Raw genomic sequence first — 12,535 nt, forward strand, 5'->3', positions numbered from 1 at the left:
CCCCCCCCCCCCCCCCCCCCCCCCCCCCTGCAGTGACCAGTTAATTACCCTATTAAGAAACATTAATAGGCAGCCATGTGGATAAATAAGTCTTTTTTTTTCTAACCTAAAAGGTCAAAAGATTTCCAGCTTCAGTAATTTCCTGTTTTAAATTGTTTTGTAAAATGACACATTGAGTCGGAGAATTGGACTGCCGAGGCCTCTGCCTTTTACCGCTTCCTGATCCACAAAGCAGGTGGTGTGGGCCCACAAGAGGGTGGACTCGTGGTTGAGTCTAGCCAGGCCCTATGGGTCCAGCCACCAGGCACGTGCCACTGAGCCCCTCCTCAGCCCTGTCTCAGCTCCAAGCTGGGGCCCTGCTGATGCCCACCTCTTCCTGCTCCAGGAGAGGTGGGCCTCAGCTGGCTTGGGGGTGTCCCTGAGAGAGGTGTTGTCACTTTACAGACTGCAACCCCGACCTGTGTAAGCAGTAGAAAATGGAAGGATGGATGGATGGATGGAGTCACTGGAAGGAGAAAACAAGCAATTCACAGATAAGAAAAGGCACTATGAATATGTAAATGTAATTTTCTTAGAAAAACGATGCATATCTCCCCACAAGGTCCATTTAATCTCTTTTCTGGGACCTAACTTAGTTGGCTGTAAGTCATGTTTAGTGCGAGTCAGCATCCTGGCCTGTTTACTTGCACTTAATGTATGAACAACAGAAAAATAATAATCTGAAAGTAGATTTAAGAGAATAACTATTGGTCAGAAGTCTTTGTCACAGGCAGCAGCTGCAGAGTATGGGTAAATGAGTAAAGACTTGTAATAACTGATGAGTGTAAGGTGTCATAAACAGTAAAAGCCTCTCATACCAGGACAAAGGTTGGAAACAGTGAATGTGTAGCTTTACATTGAATTGTGACCTTAATTTGGTGAGGTGTAAATACTCCTGTGTTAATGACAATGCATTTATTCACATTTACATATATCAAAGGTGCATGACATTTAACACAGGACATGAGGCAACATTAATGATTCATACCTCCCCTCCCCCACCCGCTAAGATCACACAGTCACCGCTGCTCCTTGCTTCCTCTCCTCTTCCTCCTCTTCCTCCTTCCCGCTGTCATTCACGACTGGAGGAACACGTTTTATCCACCGGCCCGGCCTCGCAACGACAAGACAAAAAACCCCCACAGCAGTAAGTAAACTCAACGCAGACAGACAGTCAGGTTTCCGTGTGGCTGTTAGTAGCGGGAGTCATTAACAGACATTTTGGGGAAAGTGGTGGATATTTAGTGGGTATCAGAGCAGGGGCTCGGACGGGGTTATCCGAGGCTAGCGAGATGCTAGCTGGATGTAGCAACGTGCTAGTGCTAATACTGCCCAGAGCGACAGTCACGCCTGCCGGATACCGGCTTCAGCGACCGCCTGTGCTTCTTCAGTTTCTGGGTCTTTGTCAGTATTCAGCAGTAACTCCTTACTGTCACGTTTTAAAACGAGTAGCCTTATTCTGGTGCCCAATGAAATGGCTGCTGGCAGAATTCATTCTAGCTAGGACCCAGTTCAAGATGATGAAAGCTGGCTAGGGTTAGCAGGGGGCGCACCTTTGGAAGTTGACAGCCCTGCTGATGCTCTGCTTTTGTTGTTTAGCATCTGGCACGACAGGATTTTTCTCATGATATTAAACAAGTCTCTTTAAGTGGAAGTGCTGTCTTAAATTTAATAGTACAGCCCTTTAACATTTCAGGGCAGGAGGGATGAGTTTTTGTTGTTAAATCACATCTATCTATATATATATAATCATTTTTGTTTGTGCCAATCCCTGTCCACCACTCTTTCAAAGCTTATGAAGGAGGTATTGATGGAATTATATTATTTCTGAATAAAACTGCACCAGTAATATAGACCTGCAGAGATGCACAACATCAAAGAGTCAATCAATAGAGCACATTCTGTATACTGCAGCAGGGTGTTTAGGGTGAGTTTTTTCCTCCAAATTATGGACTCTCAGGGATATCGTCTAAAACCCAACAATCAAATGGTTTGAGTATTACTCAGATCCTGGGAGATCAAAATCAGCCCGGTTTGACACTATAGTTTATTTGGAGTTGATCCAACACACAGCACACGCCCTGCTGACAGAAATACAGCTCGAAATAGGCCCCAACAAATGGATTATTAAAGAGTTTTATTAACAAACCTTAGGTATGTGGCACATTTTTGAAAGTGGATACATTAATGAAACTGATGCCATTAGAAAGACCTTTCTAATGATACCAAGATCACTTTTCAGTGACATAACAGGGAAGTTATGTTAATTAAAGCATAATGAGCTCAGTCCTTGTAAGTAATTATGTGTATAAAACAATAGATCATATGAGCTCACTCTGATTCTGGGGGTTGGTAATTGCTTTATTTCTGTATTTCTACCTCAGTTTTTAAAATCTCGGTATCATTGGAAAGTTTTTCAAAAGCCCTTTAAGACTGAATGAGTAATATTTGATTTGAATTCCTATTTGATGTGACTGACCCTGACCCAGGTCGAGGCAGGTTCAAAAATGTTGACTGGTAGTTTAGTGAGTACCGTCCTACTTTGAGAAATCCAAAACCAGGCTCCTGCTGAAGCACTGCTGGGCAGTAATGGCGGATTGCCACATACCTGTGAAACTAAGCTAAATTTAAAAACTGCAGTGCTCTGCTGTTATATGAGGTATTTTTGTGGTGTTGGAACAATGTGCTTATTTTTGTATATGCCAACAGTATTATCTTCTAACTATACAGTGTTTAAATCACCACACTGGCTGTAAGTGCAGCTCCTCCTTATTAAAGCACAAATTGAAACCAAAAAAATGAACCTCCCTTCCTAACAGTGGGAAAGAGCAGTAAGAGCAGTTGAGCCAAGTCAGCAGTTACTTTTAAAAAAAGATAGAGTTTTCCACATTGTATTTAATTGGTTTGATTTTGTAATTAGATTGAGTTTTGATAGGTCCTTCACCAGCAGATGTCCGCTTTTGATAATGTAGAGAAAAATGAACTGTGCTTCCATTTGAAGAGGAGAGGAAAGCAGATGAAGGGGGAAAAATTGAGCTTTTTGGATGGATCCAAGCTGATATTGGATTTCAGTGAAAGCATTTTCCACATTGAGCATCATACAAGACTAAAAGAGAAACCGTGTAACGTCTGCGGGAAGGTGGACTTTCATGTTGAGCTATTGTTCTAGATAAATCTGTAATGTATAGCTTGTCTCCTCCCACCTTGCCTTCAGAATTTGACATGTGAGTATTCTTTGTAACGCTGTCATATACCTTGTTTTGAGCACAGTAAAGGAAAGATGGACGTAGTAACCTGGTTGGAAATATGAAGCCAATGCGGAAGTGCCATAAACCTGCATTTTTGTCTGAAGGGCTCCAGATGGTGATAGCTGTGGTTGCAAAAAAGCGTTCTGGTCCTTGAGCAGTCCATCTGAACACTTCGCTGCTGAGTTTGTCTTAGTCAGTCATTTTTAAATCTATTTTGTAAAATAGATTTAAAATGTTTCAAACAGGAGAATTATCCATGATATTTTCCACTTATTCATTGGCTAACGACTCTTCAATCACGAGTTTTTAGCCAAATAGCAAGCGGTTTCACATTCAGACCTGCCCCTCTTCATCACATCCAGTTTCTTGCAACCAAGATAGCGATGGTAGAAAAGTTCATCTCCAGGCTTCAAAACGAGAGTTCAGAAAACAGCGGGTGGCGTCACAGTATCTACGTCCATCTTTTATAAATGTTTTTTTGTTGTCTCCCCAGTATTGTTTGATTCATTTTGCAAGGTGGTGATTGTTAAATTTCTTTTCAATGGCTTGCGGTTAACTGGATGAAAAGAACGTGTTGAGCATTTGACTTTGATATTAGTTGAGCTCAACACATTTACCGAGGAAGGTGAGTTAACAGATTGAATAAGATGATCTTATAAACATCAAGCAGGAAATGATTTCCCAGACTGTCTTACTAAGCTCTGAACATTAAGGGAATGCATTTATTGCACTGCAGTATGATTCTCAAACTTAAAGATGCATGATTTGGTGCATGTCTAAAATAAAATACCTATTGTATTTCTTTTATTTTTTTGCTTGCCTGAGCATGTGTTGCTTTTCATTCATCCATAAATCTTTTTCTTTTACACTCATGACCCCCTTTTCTTTTCTTGCATGCTTTCGTGTCATTGTGTTTGTTCAGTGTTGTGATGCTGTTTAAGGTTTGTAAAGTATATAATGGAAGCTGTAAACAAAAGAGTGCATTGTAGGGTCAGTTTAATGGATGTTTCCTAGTTTTCATGAATCTGTAGTCACGATGGTAATAATGTAGAAGTTATGGCATATGCAGGGATACCTTCCTAGTTTTGATAGGATTAATACGGTGTCTGCTGTGGTTGACAAATCCAATTCTAGACAATTCATGAAAATTTGATTCCATCAGTCTGCATTAGTATCGGCAGATATGTTAAAATTATTCAGTTTTCCAAAATCAGACAACCATCCACTGCCTGTAGTAGGATTGGGTGATGTGACTGGAATCTTGTATCTGGGTAACAATATTGTATATTTTCTACAAATTCTATGAATTGTTTATATAATAATCAATTAGGACTATTTTTTTATATCATAAATTATATTCTCACAAATACTTGAGAGATTATCTGGCTGAAGTCAGCCATTGAAGTCGGTATGGATTGATTTGCTTTTTCGGAGCGTTGTCATTGTAAAGCTCAGTTTAGACTTCTGCATTGAGTCAGTGTAGAGCCTACGATGTGGCTGATGCTGGTCCCAGTATTTACACCTATGCAGCTGGGCCAGTGTGTAGTTACATTTTTAGGGAGGTGAATGTCAGGTTATGACATAAGGTTTTCAGAAGGCTTTGCAGTTACAGTGTATCTGCCACATATATTTAATGAAGAAGTCCAAATCAAGTGTCAGAAAGAAGGCTTATCTAGTTGTTGGTCAAGAAGCAAATTATTTCACAGTCTCAAACTATGACGAGGTTTTAGCACAGGACTTCACTAACCCAACAGGCATCTGTGGGTTAGTCATAGTTTTGCAGAGACGTGACCATTATGAAATCCTTGTCACACAAGCCTACAGACTGGACCGTGACCCCCTGGCAGCCACTAGTTGCTAGGGGAAAATGTATATTCTCCAGCCAGTTGGCAAAAACCTCCTTGTGATTGCTTTGGTCATTAGCTTATTGCTACATTTGAAGTTTGAATAGTTTGAATGGATGTGATGGACTCGTCTGCAAATGCTGAGCTGTGGTGAAACTGAAAAGTGCAACGCAAACCAGAAATGAAGATTCTCCTTCAAAGTAAAAGTTGAGCCTTTTGAAACGTGTTAGCTGCAACTCCTAGGAACACCTTTTACTTTGAAGTTTTATTACCAGTGGGCTAGTAGTTAGCGAGTATTTGCAGATAAATGCGAAAAACTACAAGCAACCAAACCAACTGCGAGCAATTAAAGCAATCACTGGGAGGTTTTTGGTGCAGCACCTTGTTTGCAGCTTATTTCATCCAGCAGCAGCCAGCAACCTCCAGGAAACATTGCCATCAATGGGGGAATACACGTTATTTCCCAGCAACTGGTGGTTGTACCACGTCCAATATGGCAGACTACTCTTAAGCTCCAAAACACTGTCTATGGCTTAATTATTTCCTTTTATTGTTTATTTAATTATTTCATTCTAAACAGGTGAAGATTTGATATGCAAATAAATGAATATTAAAACCTTACATATAGCATTTTCTCAAACGTGATGGAGGAACTGACAGCAACAGGAACCAAGGCTCCATAGTGTAGTGGTTAACACAATCACCTAACAGAAGAGAGCCCCGGTCCAAGACCCAGAGGCAACACAAATCCCTGGGATGATTGTGTCAGGAAGGGCACACAGTGTAAAAAGCTGTTCCAAATCAAATATGCCAAACTGTTTGCTGTGGCAACCTCCTGCACACCAGGAAGCAGCCAAAGAACATTTGACCGCTAAAGATGGTTTAATGAGTCATTCCAGAAAAACTATTTACGGAGCTGTTAAATTAGCAAAATGAACCCCCCCCCTTCCCCCCCCCCCAAAAAAAAAAAAAACTTGCTTTGGATTTTGTCCAGTTGCCCAACCCATATCTACATGGGCTTCTTCTGAGTTTTGCATGCTGCTTGTGTTTCTCTGGTACTGATTTTTAGAATTAGTTTTGTAGTGTTGTCATAAATGCACCACTGTAACAAAGCGCAAGTTTGATAATTCATTAAGAGTACTGTGCAAAATGGATCAACCCCTTTTGTGTCTTTAAACCTTTGTGTCTCTCTCTTACTAACCCAAAAGCCTGTACCTGTTGTTCTCTTTTCTGTGTCCCCACAACGGCTCAAAGATGTCTAAGAAGAATTCCCAGAGCTCTGTGGACGATCAGTCAGAGAACGATCAACCTCTCAGCCCTTGTCAGGTGGATCAGTCCACAAAGGCAATGCTGGGTTGTAGAAACAAGGCCGAGACACACCAGAGGAACGGAGAGACAGCATCATCATCTCCAGAGAGCGGCAGCTTAAATGGAGAAGGAAAGCGTAGTGGGAAAAGCCGTCGCCGCAGGAAACGTTCGTCTAATCCCGAGAGCCGTCCAGAGGAAAAAGTTGACAGGCTCAAAAATGAGGAGAAACCAGACAAACAAAGCAGGCAGCTGTCTGATCACCTCGCTGGGTTGATTGGTCTGCAGTCTGAGTGCACTAATGTGTGGTTTGAACGCAGCATCTACGAGCGGGCAGAGAGCCTCTACCAGTGCTGGCTGGCAAGCTCCTCTAATGCGACCACTCAGTCAAACCGGTCGCCTCCATCCTCAGGAAAACGATTAAACTCTGCATCCAGTGTGGCTCCACCTTCCGCTGGACCATCATGCCATCATGGTGACCAGGTGGCCTGCCACCATGTTGTACAAACAGTGTGGGTAAATAAGACAACCTTTGACCAAGCAGAACGCCGCTTTGTGGAAGAATCAATGCAGCCATCAGTTCCAAACTCTCTGGACCTCCAAACTACTCACAGCCGCTCCACTGTATCCAGAACACCTGACGAAGGATATCAGTCTCTAGCCCCAACTCCTGCAACCCCTGTCATCCAAGCAGCCATCACACCAACCACACGGCAGTCGATTAATGGACTGCCCCGCATCCCGGTGGAGCTGCTTAGAGATGTGTGGCTAGACAAACCACTTTATGACCGTGCTGAAGCAGCCTTTTACCAAAACCTGTATGGTAACAATTCCACCAAACGGTCCAGCTGCACCTCTACCTCCAGAAGTAGCGACCACCCTCAAAGCCTCGTAGAAGAGGAAGAGGAGGAAGAAAATGAGGAAGTGGTAGTGGAGGAAACACGGGTGGTCCCACAGTGCAAAGCAGAGGTCTTTCATGCTCTGCACCCAATCCAGGAGGAAGAGGAGCCAGCTGAGCACCCGGAGAAGGAAGAAGCGGCAGATGAAGGAGTTCACTATTTCCTTCATCCAGACAGTGAGCGGGTGTGGCTGGACAAGTGGCGGTATGACGCTGCTGAGAACCATTTCCGTAGTTGCAGTGGGAATAAGGCTTTGAAGAAGGATCGCAGGGCAGCAGCAGCAGAAGCCTCGTCAGTTACCTCCACCGCCCCACAGAGGGACAAGTATGATCAAACCGGGAGACGGGAACAGCTGCAGATGTTTCAGTTCATCTTTTGTCTTTTTTTGTGTCCATCAAATCTTTTCCCTTTTGTTTTCCTCATGAATGTGACTTTTATTTATTTTTTTTAAACCATTATTTTTCATTCATCTGCGTTCAATCTTTCCTTATGCTTTGTGTTTGTTTACAGTTTTCCTCAGTGACCCATTGTTTTGGTTTTGCCATCTTTTTTTTGTAAGCTCATTTGTATAGTTGAATTGGGGGGGTTTGTTTGAGGAGAGAATAACTTTAAAAAACATACAGTAAGCCAGTTATAAAAAGAAAAGTCAGATTTTATGCTGTATATCGAGCGATTTTTTTAAGTATAAGTGGTAGCAGTAAAATTAATATAGTTATCTTTTCATTTTCCCTGACCTCCTGTGTCCTGTTCATACATCCCTTCCTTGCTTTCCCATCTGTAGAAAAATGAGTGCAGTGGACTTTCTGGCCCAGGAAAAGATCTGGTTTGACAAACCGCGCTATGACGAAGCAGAGAGACGTTTCTATGAGCACGTGAACGGCTCGCCACAAACCACAAAGGTACCCACACTGTCCTACAAGTTAAATCTTCAGCTTCAAGCTTTCAGTTCTCACATCTAATATGAAAACCACTGTGCTATATTAATGTGGATGATTTACATCTTCAAGTGTCTTTGTGTAGAGATTAGGTTCTAACACTACATCAAATATTCTCGTTTATGCTGTGCTTTATTAGACATCGAGGTATTTGGTCCAAAATACAGATATTTATAAAGGTACTATTCCCACAGTCTGAATTTGAAGTAAGTGGTGTTTCATTTTTTAGCGCTGGATGTTTGCTTGAAAGTAAATATAAAAAACAGCCATGTTTGCATCAAACTAGTCAAACAAGGACAATCAAATCTTTAGAAGGTCGCTTGAGGACTATAATGAACTAATTGTGGAGGCGCTGCTCCCTTCACAAAAACAAAGCTGACAACTTTTCATTTTCTTTAAGAATGTTGGTGCCAACACCATCCTGCAGGATATTGCTCGTGCCCGGGAAAACATCCAAAAGTCTCTTGCAGGGGTAAGTACCATTAAAGGTGCTGTATGAACCTATTTCACATTAATTCCCATGTCTGTAGCTTGAGTAGCATCTTTCTTTTTTTTTTTTTTTTTTTTTACTTAAACCCGATTTTAAATTGGAAGTTTGTAAAAATAAAATGATTTCAAGTTATTCCAAAATATCAACAATCTAATATCAGCCTCAATATTCACATAATTCCCAAATCAGACTACACATCAGGCACAGTGACCATCTTATCAGAAAGAAATACAGTGCAGTCTGAGCCCAGCATAGCGCACAAAATTTATGTTTTAACTTATAATACAATAACATAGCTATAGTGCTAATGTTTTATGCTGACAGTCAAATATATGTGGAGCTACTTGCCCTCCTTTCTCTGACCTTTCCTAGCTTCTTTTTCCTTGGATTAAACTAACTGTTGGAGGACATTTTGACTGAGTTGGTGCTTATCTGAAGGCTCCAAGATAGAAATTTATTATTTTTTTTGTACAAACATCCGCTTGTAGTCCGATCTCTTCCATAACCTTCGAGCTCTGTCTTCTTCCCATGGTTGCTCCAATTGCTTTCTGTTCTGTGCTCCTCATTTGCTCTCCTTTTGGCATGAACTTTATTAAATCCTGCTCCTTCCCTTCTCCTCATTCCCCCCCTCCTTCTTCATACCTGAAACCCCCCCCGCCCCCCTGCCAGCTGAAGACTACACTGTGTAACAGAGGGTCTGGTCAGCCTCCCATAAGCCAACATTCTCAGCTTGTAAGTGCCTCCAAACCTTGTGTGTCACTGGAAGCACTGCTGTCAGTGGACTTTGTTGAAAACCACACTCTGATCTGAATACGTCAGCTTGCAGATGCCTTTTTTGTTTGCAGTTTCCAATGCAGACACAATCACCCAAATATTTCTACTGGGGTCTGTATACTGCTCCCATATTTATGCTGTTGCTGTCTGGCTGAGACTGCAGTCTGCTGTGTTTTCACATATGGGTGTTCTGCCTAATAGCCCAGTTTGATGAAGAGACTAATATTCCACGTCTTCTCTCAGATGTCGCTCTCATTAAACTGTATTGATCCCTTTCCGTTTGTGTCTACGCCGTGCAGAGCACAGGCAGCAGCAGCATCGGAAGCAGCACAGCTGATCACGGAGAATTCATTTCCCGCATTAAGAGCCTGGAGCTGGAAAACCAGAGCTTACACAAAGGTGGGTTTGTTTTCAGCTTGGGTCAAATGCTTCTTTACGTGCATCTGAGCTATTTTAGTGTCTTTAGTCACTGTTTTGGTATTATTAGAGCTGCGGCTAACAATGATCAGATGACTTTGAGAAGACTTTTTTAATGTACTTGAATAAAATGTCATTCATTACATTTTTATTTCTAATCAACAACCTCTGCAACTGAAAATCCAGGCACCAGTCTAGCAGACCTACAGAGCTGAGGAACTTAAAATACAGAAAAGTAAATGATGATGATGAACTCCTGATCTAAATTTGATTTTAATGTTAAATGATTGTCTTAACTCTCTCTCTCGGTGCTTGGTCATTTCTGTACTGGGGTGTGTGATATATATCGTCTACGATAATATCTTAATTGCTTTGTCAACAATGCGCTAGCTGATGTTATCGAGTATGCTACTGAACATAAACAACAATAAAAACATGCTTTAGTACAGGCTGCTGCGCGTGCGCAGTGAGAGTGCCCATACTGTGCGCTAGCATAGCCGCCTAAACAACACACCTAAAGCTGGAAATGAGTGAACGCACTGCGTCAGGGGAAGAAATTCAGACATCGTCAGCCTCGAGGTCCACCGCCTTAGATTTAGGCGAGGATCATCTTCACTCGCGTGGAGGTGGTTTAGATTTCAAAAGAGAACATTGATCAATAGACGGCAGTTTGGAGACTTTGTGAGGAAGCGGCTGCCGTTAAAGATGGCTCGACAATTAACCTGTTCCATCATTTCTGAACAAACCACCGCGCAGAGTTTGAGGAATATGAAAAGCTTTGGAGCCCGCTGTCCAAGACAAACCTAAATCAGCTAAGGGGTCTGACAAAACACCCACTCAGCAAACTTTAGCGGAGTCATTCGCTAAAAAACAGATGGATGGATGTTAATTTCCTGTCTTAAAAGTATTTTACAAACACATTTTTAAATAATGCAAAATATCGTTTATTTTCGTTATCGACAAAATTACAGAAAATATCGAGATATTTTTTGTCAATATCGCACAACCCGATTCTGTACTAAGGTTCACGTGTTCCTCATTCATACACAAAAAAAACTCTACACCCCTGGTGTTTTACCTCCGTTATCTCCTGTGTCTTTAGTGGTGGATAACTTGAGGGCAGCACTTTCCAAACTGGAATGTCGGGTTGCGGTTCTGGAGAAGTCTCCTGCGGCCGTCAGCCCAGCTCCTGCTCCTTCAGTCCCCTACACAAATGTGAGTTTATTCACACTGCTTTTGTGCACTTTCAGCATTCATTTTTTTCATAATCCATAAATTCGTTTTTCTTATGGTGTTCAGGGCACTACTGTCCAGCACAAGACCACTACCCCGGTTAAAGAGGAGGAGGAGGAGGAGGAGGAGGAGGATGACGATGATATCGATCTGTTTGGTAGTGATGAAGATGAAGAGGCAGAGAAACTCAAAGAACAGAGATTGAAAGAGTACGCAGAGAAAAAGGCCAAGAAGCCTGCCATTATCGCCAAGTCCTCCATCTTATTGGATGTCAAGCCTGTAAGTCTGAACTGATATAAATTATCACTGCGTCCCTCTCGAGCCTGAATTATTCGATTATGAAAAACAAACTGACTCCAAGCCTCCTGTTTTCCTTTAGTGGGATGACGAAACGGACATGGCGAAGCTGGAGGAGTGTGTGCGCTCGGTGCAGGCCGACGGTCTGTTATGGGGGACGTCCAAACTGGTTCCTGTTGGTTACGGCATCAAGAAGCTCCAGATCGCTTGTGTGGTCGAGGACGACAAAGTGGGAACAGACATGTTGGAGGAGGAGATCACCAAGTTTGAAGATTACGTAAGTCCTGTGCAGTACACTAATTTCTGTAAAGGTCTCATAGACCGGCTGGGCTTGCAGAACTCTTCACCGCAGGAAATGCTGATTGAATTCATATTTATATAGTGCTTTAACCTGCAAGGAAAAGACCCACAAAATAAGAGAGAAAACCTCAACAGTCCCCCTAGGAAGAACACACCACTGAGGGGAAAGGGAAGAGCAATAAGGAGAGCAGACGAGGAGATGTCATTTTGACTGTTGTTTGGTGCTGTATAAATAAAATTGAATTGAACTGTTGGTAGGATTAGGGCTCTTTTAAAGTTAATGTTAACGAAAAACCAGTCATTTCTGAGAATTGTTAAATAAAACAATCTTCTCTCCCCAAAAACAATAAAAAAGATAAAAGAACGACGTCTTGTTGAACTTTTAGAAAATGTGCTAAAACATGAGGCACAAGCTGAAGCCAGGAAATGTGGACCTAACTGCAAACTGGCAACTCAGCAGGCACGGTCGCCACACTGCTGCCGCCATGAGGCAGAAAGGCACAAAGTAAAACATGAGCAGTTTTACAAGAATAATCTGAGGTATTTCTCTTTGGTGGTTTGCTTAATGAATTATTCTGGGACACTTTTAATTAAAAATACTTTTTTTTTTTTGCTGTATTTCAGGTCCAGAGTGTCGATGTAGCAGCATTCAACAAGATCTGACCCCGTCATTCTCCTTGTGTCTTTGTCATGCCTTGTTTCTCTGCTGATTGTGTCGACGGTTAATAATAATAAAATAACCTCTTGCACTGAA

General features: G+C 42.0%; 1 protein-coding gene across 7 annotated transcripts; it reads left to right on the top strand.

The window, feature by feature from the left end:
• Positions 1-1,048: 1,048 nt before the first annotated feature.
• eef1db (eukaryotic translation elongation factor 1 delta b (guanine nucleotide exchange protein)) lies at positions 1,049-12,535 on the top strand. 7 transcript variants are annotated; one of them, XM_030727832.1, is made up of 12 exons: positions 1,107-1,186; positions 3,254-3,263; positions 3,856-3,912; positions 6,386-7,659; positions 8,117-8,234; positions 8,671-8,742; positions 9,430-9,492; positions 9,834-9,933; positions 11,054-11,166; positions 11,251-11,463; positions 11,564-11,758; positions 12,406-12,535. In XM_030727832.1, exons 4-12 carry the CDS (start codon positions 6,386-6,388, stop codon positions 12,442-12,444), a joined length of 2,187 nt encoding a protein of 728 aa, XP_030583692.1. In that variant the 5' UTR covers positions 1,107-1,186; positions 3,254-3,263; positions 3,856-3,912; the 3' UTR covers positions 12,445-12,535. The 7 variants fall into 7 exon arrangements, with proteins under 7 accessions (XP_030583694.1, XP_030583695.1, XP_030583692.1 ...); XM_030727833.1 differs by lacking the exon at positions 3,254-3,263 and having other exon boundaries at positions 1,109-1,186; XM_030727837.1 differs by lacking the exon at positions 6,386-7,659 and having other exon boundaries at positions 1,135-1,186.

This window comes from Archocentrus centrarchus, chromosome 4, assembly GCF_007364275.1.
Source record: "Archocentrus centrarchus isolate MPI-CPG fArcCen1 chromosome 4, fArcCen1, whole genome shotgun sequence".
NCBI classification, from domain to species: domain Eukaryota; kingdom Metazoa; phylum Chordata; class Actinopteri; order Cichliformes; family Cichlidae; genus Archocentrus; species Archocentrus centrarchus.

Excerpts from the sequence above, each read along its gene's own strand:
- eef1db (XM_030727831.1), top strand. Across the intron at positions 9,934-11,053 it reads AAACCAGAGCTTACACAAAG|TGGTGGATAACTTGAGGGCA; the intron begins GTGGGTTTGTTT and ends CTGTGTCTTTAG. Across the intron at positions 11,464-11,563 it reads TCTTATTGGATGTCAAGCCT|TGGGATGACGAAACGGACAT; the intron begins GTAAGTCTGAAC and ends GTTTTCCTTTAG.